At 39.9% G+C, this 13,992-nt stretch overlaps 1 protein-coding gene across 1 annotated transcript in view; it reads left to right on the plus strand.

Moving 5' to 3' along the window:
• Positions 1 to 4,941: 4,941 nt before the first annotated feature.
• LOC108695710 (ovostatin) overlaps positions 4,942 to 13,992 on the plus strand; it is a 35,629-nt gene continuing 26,578 nt past the window's right edge. Inside the window, exons 1-8 of the mRNA XM_041570165.1 lie at positions 4,942 to 5,049; positions 8,599 to 8,782; positions 9,542 to 9,698; positions 10,418 to 10,470; positions 10,816 to 10,836; positions 10,962 to 11,130; positions 12,767 to 12,851; positions 13,611 to 13,737. Of these exons, the coding sequence (XP_041426099.1) occupies positions 4,982 to 5,049; positions 8,599 to 8,782; positions 9,542 to 9,698; positions 10,418 to 10,470; positions 10,816 to 10,836; positions 10,962 to 11,130; positions 12,767 to 12,851; positions 13,611 to 13,737 (864 nt within the window). The 5' untranslated portion in view covers positions 4,942 to 4,981. The remainder of the gene's footprint in view (positions 5,050 to 8,598; positions 8,783 to 9,541; positions 9,699 to 10,417; positions 10,471 to 10,815; positions 10,837 to 10,961; positions 11,131 to 12,766; positions 12,852 to 13,610; positions 13,738 to 13,992) is intronic.

Genomic DNA, 13,992 nt, shown 5'->3' on the forward strand with positions numbered 1-13,992 from the left:
TTTTACTGTCAACTTAAAGCCATTCAGGCCAAAACTTTCAGCTTTATATCACATGGGCTCTGCTTGATGACTTCTATTTGCCTCCAGTAATGGCCCTGTAGATCAGCTGATGGCTCCTGAACACTTTCTGTCTTTTTTTAAATGTACTGAACTATGGGCAACACTTTTATGATTATTTCACCTTTTCATCCTTGCTCAATCATGTTAGATACAATCTAAAATGAGTTAAATTTGAGTCCTGTATTGGTGGTCCCTTCCCTTTGGCTTTTGGGGCTCCACCAGCAACCGTGTAAGTCATAAAACCTAGTGGTGGAACTGATGCACAGACAGCATGGTAAATAACATGACAGCTTTTTGCTGACCATTAATCAATCATTCAGTCTAAGGGTGTTGTATACTTCCAGTATTAAAGGGATGTCCTCCAAGCCCTAATTCCAATGCAAATGGCTACACTTCATTCTGGGAAATTCTCCATGATAAAGTTTACTGAACTTAGAACATACAGCAGCGCAGTAAAGGATATATAAATAGATCACTGTTGCTTTTTGTTCATTGGGACCTTCCAAGCAGCATAATAATTTGGGATGCACCAAATCCACTATTTTGGATTTGGCCAAACCCCCCGATTCCTTTGTGTAAGATTGGGGCGAATACCTAACCAAATCAAAGCCCTAGTTTGCATATGCAAATAAGGGGTCGAAAGTAAAAAAAAGAAAACAACGCATGGCTAAATATGTTTCTACTGCCGTGTTTTGTGACGATAAGTCACATGATTTTAAGGATTCGGATTTGGTTCAGCCAGGCACAAGGATTCGGCCAGATCCAAACCCTGCTAAAAAAAGGCTGAATACTGGATTTGGTGCATCCCTGCTAACAAAAAATATACAGTATATGGGGTTAGACCAGGTGCATACCTACCTCTTGTCATTCCCAAGATCCTTTGCATCCTTCAAACCAATGCACAAGTCCCATCATTCATTTCAATAAGAAAACAATTCTTTAGTAAGAGCCAGAAGTCTGAAATTCCATCTGCAATATCTCCTTAGGTTAGACACCATTGCACCTTATGTATTTCTTTTTCTCTTTATATACAGTATGTAACACCTATTTGGGCTATGCTGCCAATAAAGAGTTAAGGGTGTCCAGCTAGTGGAGTGAGCATGGGTTACATGTGAATCTACACCCAGGGCAGAGCCTTCGCCAAACGGAAGCTTCCCCTTTAAGATGTTGTAAAACTACAACCCACCTGCTAATTAGTGCAAAAGTAGATGAATTGGACACCAGAAGATTCTTGGATAGTAAAATGGGTGAACAGGTTTATTATGCCAGAGGCAAATGACATCCGGTTTACTCACAAGCACTTGCAGGATACAACAGTGGACAGAGTAATGATCACAGTCAGGCAGATGTAACTCCTTAAGGTATCAGCAGATAGGTGTACATCAATTCTCTTTTAACCGACGTTGCCAGTGAGGGGATCGGGATCGATCAGGTAGGGTACAGGTAGTCCTTTGCTAACCTAGATGCCTGAGTTCCCTGCTCTAAAGGCAAACAGGCCTTGTGGGAAAGCTACTTCCTTCTACAAATCTTTGTTGGAGCGACAACTGCTCTTACTGCTAAACCTCTCTGTCTCACTCTCCTAGAGAGTCTATTACAGGAGCTTACAAGCTAGCTGTTCCTCATTCATGGTGTTGCCTGGTCCCCGACTTCAGCACCAAAGGTGTCAGATCCCTCTGGGGTAAATGGCTTACTGGGGCCTATGGTAATCCCAGGCTCAATGGGGATTCACCTAGCAGCAGCACCAGGAACCAAAGAGGAAGAGACCACTCCCTGCACAACACTATATAGCAGTGTGGCAGGAAGTGGTATTACACTCTTTGGCCTATAGCTGAGGTTGTTACACTTAGGGGCAGATTTACATATGGTCGAATATCGAGGGTTAATTAACTTTGAATATCGAAGTCGAAGGATTTACCGCAAATAGTTCGATCGAACGAACGATTTTTCGATTTACAAAGCCTATGGGGACCTTCCCCATAGGCTAACATTGCACCTCAGTAGGTTTTAGGTGGCGAAGTAGGGGGTTGAAGTTTTTTTTAAAGAGACAGTACTTCGACTATCGAATGGTCGAATATTCGAACGATTTTTAGTTTGAATCGTTCGATTTGAAGTCGTAGTCAAAGGTCGAAGTAGCCAATTCGATGGTCGAAGTAGCCAAAAAAAACATTTGAAATTCGAAGTTTTTTGTTATTCTATTCCTTCACTCGAGCTAAGTAAATGGGCCCCCCAAACTGTTGCTTTGCCCAATAACAAAGGATAAGAGAACTACATAAAGAAGGTAGGGGATTAACTCTATAGGGATAGGATATCCTATAAGTCCCTACAGTATATTTGTATGTTTTAGAAACCGAATATTGTTTCTTCTTGATTTGTTCGTCCAAGCTTCTATGAAGGTGTTACTGGCTCCGTTTGCTTTTTTTAGGCTTTCCTATATTATTCACAAATTGGCTGGTCATCAGAGCCTTCTTCTCCCATAACCCTCCTATACTGTTATAATGCTCTTACCCAAGGCCAACAGGGGGCATTAGATATTGGCCAGGATGGAATATGATGTTAGTAGTGGTGGCGGTGTCATTTACAGCCATAATTCTCTATATATATACAATATAACGGTATAACCCACAAAAATACATTACAGAGAGACACAGTGCCCATATAACTGTATTACCCCCAGAAATACATGCAGAGAGACATGGTGCTAATATAAATGTTTAAATACAATGCAGAGTGATATATTGCTCTTTTAAATGTAAAACTCCTCGTTAGCACATCTCAGAATGATACACAAGTTATAAATGGTATTATATCTCCAGAATGACTCATTAAATGGATGTTTCCCCATAAACACATGGCACAGTGATGCAATTACATAAAACAATAATTCGTCAGACACACAGAACAGGGTAACAGTGACCCATTTAACATTTTAAAGGTTTCCAGAAGGCATGAGGTAAGGCCCACATCCAGGCTGAATGCATTTATTGCGACATCCACCAGACTAGCATGCATGTGGTGTGATAATGGCAGCAAAAACAGCCTCCTATTAAGCATTACGTAACAGCTCAAAGTGCCCCAAAAATGCATTACATTGCAAATACAGTGTCCTGAATGTACATTACACGCCATGCTATTCACCAGGAATGCAGAGAAATGCATAGAGAACTACTGTTGGAAAAATATAGAAACGACCCACATTTACTGCTTATTCCAGGAGTACAAAAAACAAGTGAACTGTTGCAATGCCCCCCAACCTCCAGATGGTCTTAGGAGAGGGAAGGGGATATCAGATTTAAAAGAGGCAAAATCTTGACTCTAGGTTCACAGAAAAACTGACTTCATATTAAAGCATCAGGCACAAACCACAGTGAATGACTTTGTGGTGTCCTCATAGGACATGTAATAGTTTGGGTGGGGTTTCTTTACCCAGTACCAACCAGTACCAACCAGTGGTTCTTAATCATAAACTGAAAAGGGTACTTCCTCTGTGCAATAGATCCAGCAATACAAGGTCAGGCATTATTAAATATTCACACACCCAGTAAGGTTAGAGACAGGTTGGACATCACATAGCATTAGAGTCTCCACCAGTAGAAGACTATTAGGGAGTCCCTTTCCAGTTGTGGTTCCTACACTAGGTGAGTGTCACCTGGGGGAATATTAACCCCACTAATTCTCCTTGGTGGAGCACAGGACTGTCTTGCTGACTAGCCCTGACTATCTTATGCTCCCTGGGTGTAAAATCACAGTCAGATTTGCTAAGCCTCGTTAATGGGATCCCTGTTACCCCAACTTCATTCATTATGGCTACCTTAGGTCATGGTCTTGGAATTCTGTACTATGGCCTACCTCCACCTCAGGCCCTCTAGTCAGGGAGTCCCCAACCTTTATTACCATTGAGCCTCTATTTTATGCAACCAAAAATTGCTTCCAAACCATAAATTTAAAAATAAGTACCTGCTTTGTGACCACTGAGAGCAACATCCAAGGGGTTGGTGAGAAACAGGTTGAAGAGCAAATGGTTGTGGATCACTGCTCTAGTCCATCCACTTCCTGCTACAGTAGAGTATAGAATGGGAGAAAGCTCCATCCTGTTATATAAATTGTGGACAGAAGCTGATTCAAGATCACTGGGATAACTGTGAAGACTCACCAACCACAGGACAAAACTAGAATTTCCTAAACAGTAGGGAAGATCAACTCTTTGGTCCCCTACATTTACAAATGAATGCAACTTTGCCACCTAAATATTAGTGTCCCTGGTGACTAAAGGAGTGGGCTGAATGTTGCATCAAATTGCAGCAGGTCCAGTGCCACTATAAATGGGGTACTACTTTGACTGCTGCTAGTAAATAAGACAATCATCTCATATTCATATGCCTGTGTAATTCCCTGAAAATGTGCATCTTTGGTGGGTCTTGTTAGTTTAATCTGGGACTTTTTATGATCAAGAAAGACCAACACAATGTAGAAGTGGAAGGTACAATCATACTATTATGTCATGGCCTTCTGGTAATAGAAGACCTAGTGCATACCTTAAACAAACCACCCATTAGATGAAAAACAACTGATGAATGAAATACATTAACATAAATTAAAAGGTGTCCTTTTCCACCTTCTCCGTTCCAACATGACGAAAAATATCCTGTATTCTGCAGCTCCACCTTGTTATATAAAGTCCACATCTGTTCTACACTTTCTGTTGCCGATTAGTCACCATTATCAAGGCCAGAAATAGAATCTATTTTTTTCTTGTCCCAAAAAGGGTACTTCACTTCCTCCAGTGTTTCTAAAACAGGTCATTCCCATTAAATATGCATTCTGGGTTCTCAACACAATTAAGATGCCTCCCTTTTTTCAGGTATATAAATACATGTGGCATTGGAGCACAGAGTTGGCACAGGAACCAGCAGAGACTGGCACCATGTTGCAACAGAGGCTTCTAATGTGTGTTTGCTTTCTGGGTCTCATCACTGGAGTAATATCAAAACCGTAAGTGGCCAATTAAGGTTTCTCTTCAATATTATAGTAGCTAAGGTGCCCACTTTTGCCTATATACATGTAATGCTATGTCATGCAGTGTGTCATTATTATTATTATGTTCTCATTGCTCTTTCCTCCCTGTATCATATCTATTATGCACCCTGTTGTGTTACAGTATGACTGCCTGATGGAAACATCATTAGTTCTTGTTCAGGATGAGTAGTGCAAAAGAGAAAAGTGTCTGTATCTCTATGTATAACAATATGTACAATATGTACTATATACATTAAATGGACCAATGATAAAGCTGGAGGTTTGGGATAGAAGGTAGGGTTATGCAAGTAAAATGAACAAAAATAAATATAGAAAGGCTGCATAATAGAATTAAGGTTCGTTGTAGCCACACACATATAATCCAACATTTAAAATAACAATTATAATCCTGGCAGGGAAGGGCACCCAGTATTACTTGTCTGGCATCAATGACTGTATTACATAATGCTGGAACAGACCCAAAGTATTATCCAAAGAAATTAATCAAATGAAACTGGGTCTCATAACCAGGGGTGTCTTTGGTGGGTGGGGTTCATATAGCAGCAAAAACTAGTCCTGCACATACTACATCCTGTAAAGTGGAGTGAAAGTGACATCAATAGCAGGGCAAGATGGAAACATTAACACTTAGGGGGTTATTTATGAAAACTCAAATGTTTTTGGCTGGGGAAAACTAAAAAAAACTCAAATCTTTTGAGATTTGATACTCCAGGGTTGCTAAATGTCTGGATCTGAATATAATCTATCTCAAGTCAATGGTATATGTCCTTTTTTCCAATGTGATGATATCATGGTCTGTGCTGGGTTTGGTAGGATAATCCAAAGAATTCTGGCTTTTTGGGCAATATCCTGAAAAAAAATCAAGCGTTTCCGTGGTCAAACTCGATAAATTTGTTTTTTTTTTTGCGCGATTTGAATTGACTCTTACATTTTTTGAGTTTTTTCTCAATCCAATTTTTCAGTTAAATTATTAGTAGATAAGACAATTTCATGGATGGGAGTTTGGCCGAGTTTTTTATTCTTAGAACACGAGAAAAATTTGTATTTTAGTAAATAACCCCCCAAGATTTGCCTGAATCCTAAGCACCTCCTAGAAATATTGGGTTCTGTCAAGACCAGACCTCAGTCCTGGATATGGTGCATCTGTAAAGGAGAAACAAGATTCACATGACTGACTTACGTGTCTTAATGGGCCAATGCATTGTGTTATACAAGTTACTGTGACACCCACTTGGCCACCCCCCTGGTGCCAAGGTTGTACCATGCTTACCAACTCAGGTCCTGAGTTCCCTTTGCAAGGTGAAAGGTACTGGGAATTCTTCTCGTGGCAGTGCCTCCACCTAATGCGGGAATGCACCTGTGGATGGCCCCATTAGGAAACATTCAAAACTCACACTTTATTCTGTGTAACAAATAACTCTCTACAAGATAAGTGCAGATTTAAAGGGGAAGTAAAATTCAATCATATCACAATATGCATTTAACTAGCATGACCCATTACCCTGGGAATCCTGTGCCATCCTGGCCCTCCATGCCAGGCAAAGTCCTGCACTACTCATTGGCAGATCAAAGACTCACTTATCCCAAATGAGCACACTTGGTCCCAGGCAGCACTAGCAGCCCAAAATACCTTTCCCTCCGGTTAGGTACTGGCTCCCACGTGGCAGGCACACAAAAAGCCTGTGACACCATGGAACCCCGCTGGATCCTTTCCCTTTCCTCTACTCTCCCCAGGCAGACTCACCCGAGGGCTCACTCCTTAGTGAAGTACAATCAGCAGAAATCCTCCAGCAGTAATGGCTGTGAGCACATGGCAATCTCCTTTTATAGGGTGCAGCAGCAACACCTAGTGACTTCTTTTGAGATCTGATATGCTGCACCAACACAAGGGCTCTGCCCCTTAGGAAACCCTGTAGTTAGTCCCAAACAGGGTTTCTGCACCATGAGGCTTTGACCGGAGGGGAATTAACCCTAAGGGTTACCAAGATAACCAAGATAAAATGTGGCACCTGGACTCAAGGAAATCATTAAAATGTAACATGGAAAGGGGTGATCAGACATAATAATTATTTTAATATGCTTGCATGCCCTTAACATGAAATAATATGCACTAGGCTCTGTTGCAGAACGATTGCAACTACTCTTCTACATTCACAGTCCAGAGCCTTCTACATCGGGGTCAAGAAAGAGGGACAATATTATGGAAGGAATTTGCCCTGGGCCCATAATATTTTCACACTGCAAATGTCAAATATACACTTTATTGTGGTCTATAATTGGCAGCTCGCCACATATTGGGATTTTTCACCCTACTGAAGACCCCTTCTTCTATATCTCCCATACTGCCTGATGGTTTACTATAAAGCTTCCCTATGTGTGTGTTTGCAGAAAATGCCATACTTGCTCAGGGGTTTGAAAGGATTCACTAAAAAGTAGATGGTGCTCTGTTCCATTATTTGGAAATGTTGAGATTGTGAACCACAGCCATTTCCAGAGTTTATATTGATATCAAACCAGTAGATATGTATCTTATACCAAACAGTTCCAGAACTAGGAGTAAAAAACTGGCACCATTGACATTCCTATCTGTGTATTTCTTTATATAAATAACCAAATTATAAATATTTTATTCCTTCTTATGCACAAGTATCAGGCTTTGGGGCAGAAAACAATAAAATGAGGATAAATAAGTTTACAATAAATATAAATATACTGCAGTGTTTAGTCATAATTAAAGAACATTTTCACAATAAAGTGACACGATCTGTGGCTACGAGAGTGTTTGTGAATGTTTGGCCAAAGGCATAAAGCAGCTTTTACACTCCTTCAATCTGTCTGTCCATTTGTTCTCAATAAAGAGACCCCACCTACTTACTGTACATGGCATTATTACATTCAGTTGTGCCCCATTGTGTAACCTCATTAATGAAGGAGCTCGTCCCTACCTGTTTAGTTAGTCTTTGGACTTTTGCCCAAAATCGTTCTAGTGATAGAAGCCATTTCTATGAATTCTTAGCAGTACCTAATTACGTTGTAGTAAAAGAGAATCCCAATTGTTACAGTTACTTGAACAGAATTCCTGTTTTTATATATTAGTGAACAGTATCACATTTTAATTTGAAGTCCATGTGGGCCATTCAATGTGTCTATATCAATGGTGCTTAAAAATTGCAGTAGATTATGATCTACCAGTTGGTGACTAGTAGGACTTAAAAGTAAAACATTGGCTACAGACAATTCCATTCAATGAATTCAATATAAAATAGGCATCTATGAAACTATACAGACTCCATAAGCAGGGTTTAAATCCAGCATTAAACATAAAACATACATAGACCTCTGAAAGTTAGTGCCTACCATCTACTGTCTGGGCAATGACTTTGCTGAGGCTTTCCCTTGTTTGAGGTTTCATTAATACAATATAAGGAGAAAAAAATCAAAGTTTTCACATTGGTTTTTATATGATTCCATGTTAAGTTGTGTTTGTTGTTGGTCTGTGTGCAGACGCTATGCGCTGTCGGTCCCTGTTGTGCTAAAGAGTGAAGAGAACACAACGGCATGCATCAACATTTTAGATAATGAAGGTCCTTTGCAACTGGATGTTAATATTGAGGTCAATGGAGTGAACTACACCATCTTCAGTGAGACAGTCCAAGCCAACACAATCTTCAAATGCAAAGATTTCCCGGTGAGTGAGGGCTTTAGTTAAATTGATTGTGCCACAAAAAATGAAATATTTACCAGGGAACTGAACTGAAGAATCTATGTTTCCTATATGACGTGTCTTGATGGACATGGAGTCAAAGATAGCTAGAGAAAGAGAAGGAGAGAGAGAGAGACATAGATAGACAGAGATAGATAGATAGATAGATAGATAGATAGATAGATAGATAGATAGATAGATGATAGATGATAGATAGATAGATAGATAGATAGATAGATAGATAGATAGATAGATAGATAGATAGATAGATAGATAGATAGATAGATGATAGATAGATAGATAGATGATAGATAGATAGATAGATAGATGATAAATAGATAGATAGATAGATAGATAGATAGGTAGATAGGTAGATGGTAGATAGATAGATGATAGATAGATAGATAGATAGATAGATAGATAGATGATAGATAGATGATAGATAGATAGATAGATAGATAGATAGACGATAGCAGATAGATAGATAGATAGATAGATAGATAGATAGATAGATAGATAGATAGATGATAGATAGTCAATAGATAGATAGATAGATAGATAGATAGATAGATAGATAGATAGATAGATAGATTTGCAGTTGACAATTCCTTTGCCTTAATCTGATCTAGATATTTTGTTCCGTTTTGGAGCCCTTTGTAAGATTACTTGTTTAGCAGGATGTGTACTTTCTTACTATTTGTTTTACTAACAAACACCATTGCATATGGATCTGACCTCCCATAGGTCCCAGCTGTGGCCATGATAGTCCCAGTATTCATCACCATGGTGGCTACTGGCCAGACAGACACCTATGTGGAACGTAGGGCTGTGGTGATTGATAAGATGGAAAACATCTGCTTTGTGCAACTGGATAAATCTCAATACAAGTCTGGACAAAAGGGTAAGCATGGGGTTTCTTATCATACAGCCTTGTCTTTCTATTAGATAGAACTGGCCTGAGGCTTTTAAATTATGGTAACAATTTCATGGTCCCATATGTTTTTCTGTGGAGTAGCAAACTAATTTGAATTTCAAACTTTTTAGTCCTTTTTATCCCAGTTGGCTTTGCTGTTTGAAGACAGATGAGAACGCTTTGGATTCAGAACCACAGTGGGGCTCATTTATAACCACTGGCCAAATTTGCACCCCGGCAGTAACCCATAGCAACCAATCATTTATTAGCTTTTTTCAGCCACCTGCAGGTTGAACATTGAAAGCAATCATCTGCCTTGGGTTACTGCCCAGGAGCAAATTTGTCCAGTGTTTATAAATGTGTAACAGCAGGAAGACAATTGTTGGGAGGACTAGCCTCTGAAGTGTCCACTCCCCACAGTTGTATTGAGTATTAATGGACCTTTAATATTTTGCACAAAAAGGTTTTACTAGGTCCACTGTCCCAGGGACCTACATGGTAGCACATCGAGAAGCACATGGAATTAGGGACATGACAAGGCTAGATATTTTCTTTGCCCCCTTCTTTTTTTTCCTTCTTTATTCCAATTGGCTCTTTTGGAAACAATAACTCACATCCACTTGAACAGGCTGGGAAAATATAGGACTAGGTATTGTGCACATAAATTGTCATCTTCTCACAAAGAGACCCTGTTTTTTTCTCTGCAGTGCGGATTCGTCTTATTTCACTAAATCCTCAGTTGCTTCCAGTGCAAGAGACGGTAAGTGCAAATTGGCTTCTCATTGGCTGCTGGGGAAACTGTACTGAATTTAGCAATACCTGCTTTTACTCATGTTGTTGGGAGGTCATTTTGTATTTAGCATTACTTCCTGCTTTTACTCATGTTGTTTGGAGGCCATATTGTAGTTAGCATTACTTCCTGATTTTACTCATGTTGTTGGGAGACCATATTGCATTTAGCATTACTTTCTGCTTTTGCTGTAGGGACGCTATGTTGGGTTTAGCAATCATGTGCATAAAGGCAGATTATTTTCTATGGAAATTACAGTACTTGTTTATTTAAATACTCTTCTGGTTGCTAATAATGTATTATTTTCAATTCTAGTACCCTGCCATCTATGTATTGGTAAGTGCAATCATTTCTATTAATTTACAATTAAAGAACCTACTTATCACTGCAAAGATATAAACATGTGATCTTGGGGGACAGAAACAAATAAATATCTAGTCTCCCTATTTTCTCTCTTCTAGGATACTTTAAGGAGTCGAATGTACCAGTGGCTGGATAAGACCCCAAGCCAAGGAGTGGTGGCCCTGGAATTTACTCTGCTGAGTGATGCACCCCCAGGATTGTATCAAGTAGTAGCTGAAAGAACATCAGGGACTGCAGTTTCCCAGACTTTTGAAGTGGCTGAATATGGTATGTATGTAGAACAAAATCTTGACCATATTAGGGACCATTTGTTTTACCATCCCACACAATATTTTTATCGTTTGTGAATTTTTTTTTAATATAATAATAGGATATGTGCTGTCACTTTACGGAATGTTTAGATAGGGTCTTCGGTCACCCAGTTTTATCTTATATTTTGCAATCTGCTGCATGAGAGAAAAACTATATTCACAATCTGTTATCATGTAAGCCTAATAGAGTCCACTGGGAGTCTCAGCCAATGAAATCAAGTGTTGGGTTCATTGGAGATGCATAGCACAACATGTTTCGGAATATCTCAACATAACTTTATTTGTGTGACACTATATTCAGTACCCATTGGGCAGCTACTGGTAGACCAGCCAACAAGACCAAGAATGTCTCTGCTGATAGCATCCATCCATCCAATAGCCTACATGCAAAGCCTCATTTTTGCCAAAATTTTACACTGTCCCTTTAATGCTATATCCTTGCATAGGGGCTACTGTCCTTGGGAAATCCCTACCAGACTCCCTTACTCTTTCACTTTACTTTAAGAAGACCATTGAGCTAATTATATCATGAAGTTAGCAGATAAAGAGATGATGTGTTGTTGGCTGCAGGCTCGCCATCAGGGGGGCACAGGAGGTACTACTGTAATGGGCCCGTGCCTAAATAGCCGTGCCCACAGTCTTCTGTTGTCCCGAACCACCAAAGAGCCGAAGTCGCGAACAGCCGAAGTTGAAGTCCCACAGCCTTGAAACGACCCGAAGTCAGGAAAGGAGCCGAACTTGAAGTCCTGAAGCTGCAAAAAGACCCGAAGTCACAGAAGGAGACGAAATTGAAGCACTGAAGCCGCGAAAAGAGTCGAACTTGAAGTCCCAAAGCCGTGAAAAGACCTGACGTCACAAAAGGAGCCAAAATTGAAGTCCTGAAACCACAAAAAAAAGAATCAAAGTCACGAAAGCAATCGAAATTGAAGTCCCGAAGAACCGCAAAAATACTGGAAGTCACGAAAGGAGTTGAAATTGAAGTCTTGAAGCCACGAGTTCAGTTCTACTGAACACCACTGTGTGTTTTCTTCTTTTATAAAACCCCATGGCCACCAATGTATTATTTTAATACTCTATAGGCCCCTGCCTATCTTCCCTGGGGCCCGAATGTTTCATTTTAACTTGTAAGGGGGGCCCTGGTGCCAATGTTTTTTTTTTTAAAAGAAAACTAATATGGAAGGCCCTGGCATCAAATTTTTTTTTACATATGGGGGGCCCTGACCACAAATGATTTTTTAAAAACTTTTAATAGGGGCCATGGCACCACAGTTTTTTTTTTACTTATAAGGGGACCCTGACCATCAATGGCTTTTTATAACCTGTGGGGGGGGTTTCCGTTTTTAGCACTGATGTCTGTGTGGTCTTTTAACTATGATGTGGAGTGGGTGGGATCTAGAGTGGGGCTTGGGGGCATGTACTGGGCCCACGTGATTTCTAATGGCGGCTCTGGTTGGCTGAGAGGGCTACCCCAAATATATTTTTTGCCATTTATAACAGTAGAGTTGGAAGATATCAGTTGATTTAAGAAGAGAAACATGGGTTTTATGATGTGTTGCTTTTTATTTATATATCTTATTCTATATCTATTACAGTGCTGCCCAGATTTGGGATGACTGTAGATGCTCCCAACACTATATCCATACTGGATCAGACTATCACATTTAAAATCAGTGGCAAGTAAGTCAGTATTACTATTTAAATGTCAGTGAAGTAATGTTGGTATAATAGTTGCAAAGAGTTTAAAGGGTGTCCAATTGCAGGGTTCATTAAAACACAGAGTTTCTCTCTTTGCGGTGGGGAGCGATGGAGAACCCTAAGCACTGCAAAGTGCCTCCAGCTCATGGACTACCAGGATAATATGCAAACTACAGATCATGAATCTAACTCCCACAGCCCAAAAGCCACTGCCCTCCTTCCTTTTCAATTTAAAATTGTGCCATATATCCTGTGTTTACCAGAATCACAATTCATGATGGCTTCATCTATAGCTACCTCATAATGCTATAACTTCTTTCCTGTAAGCAGAGGTGTGTCCTTTTTTGCCCCCTCATTGGGTCACCATATATTTAAGAAACTTGAAGCTTCTCACTGAACAAGGCTTTGAACTGAAACATATGCTCCTCCAACTGGCTTATTTGCAGGGTTCCTTATTACTGCATTTTGCCTTGCCTGTATGTTCCCTAACTCCTAAAGTCATTCTGATTGAAAGTCCCCTGAATTAACTTGCAGTTGAATAAGTAGTTCCATGTACAGATCTGCTGTCTCAATGTTTTTAAACATTTCCATATGCCCCCCCAAAGCCTAAAGTTTAGACACCATCATTTTCACACAACCCCAGAACTGCTTTCTCTTAGACTTGTAGGTTTTCTGGACAACCCAGAGGCTTCTTCTACAGCTCATCAGGTGGCTCATCTTCTTCCTTATTTCTCCTGGCAGGTACACCTATGGCCAGGGAGTGCCAGGGAAGCTGTCTGGCAGACTTTGCAGGCAATATAGTTCTTCTTACCCTGAAAACAGCTGCAACAGGAACCCTGAAGGCCTCTGTCATTACATTGTTGAAGATGTGAGTAGTGTGCCTGAATAGGTCTTCTTCTGTTGTGTTTATAGCCCTACAGAAGAAATATTGCCCTTAACTTTAAAACATTATTTTTTTTCACTATTTTTATTTCCATTATGCCTAATGATAAGGCAACCAGAATAATTACAAACAGTGAACATTTCCATTAAATATTCATGTTTCACCTGTTTTGACTGTTGCTAAGAGTAGAACTATGCTGGGGGAAACCTTTTCAATTAAAATATTAATTGAAATTATAAT

Source organism: Xenopus laevis, chromosome 7L, assembly GCF_017654675.1.
Source record: "Xenopus laevis strain J_2021 chromosome 7L, Xenopus_laevis_v10.1, whole genome shotgun sequence".
Taxonomy (NCBI): Eukaryota; Metazoa; Chordata; class Amphibia; order Anura; family Pipidae; genus Xenopus; species Xenopus laevis.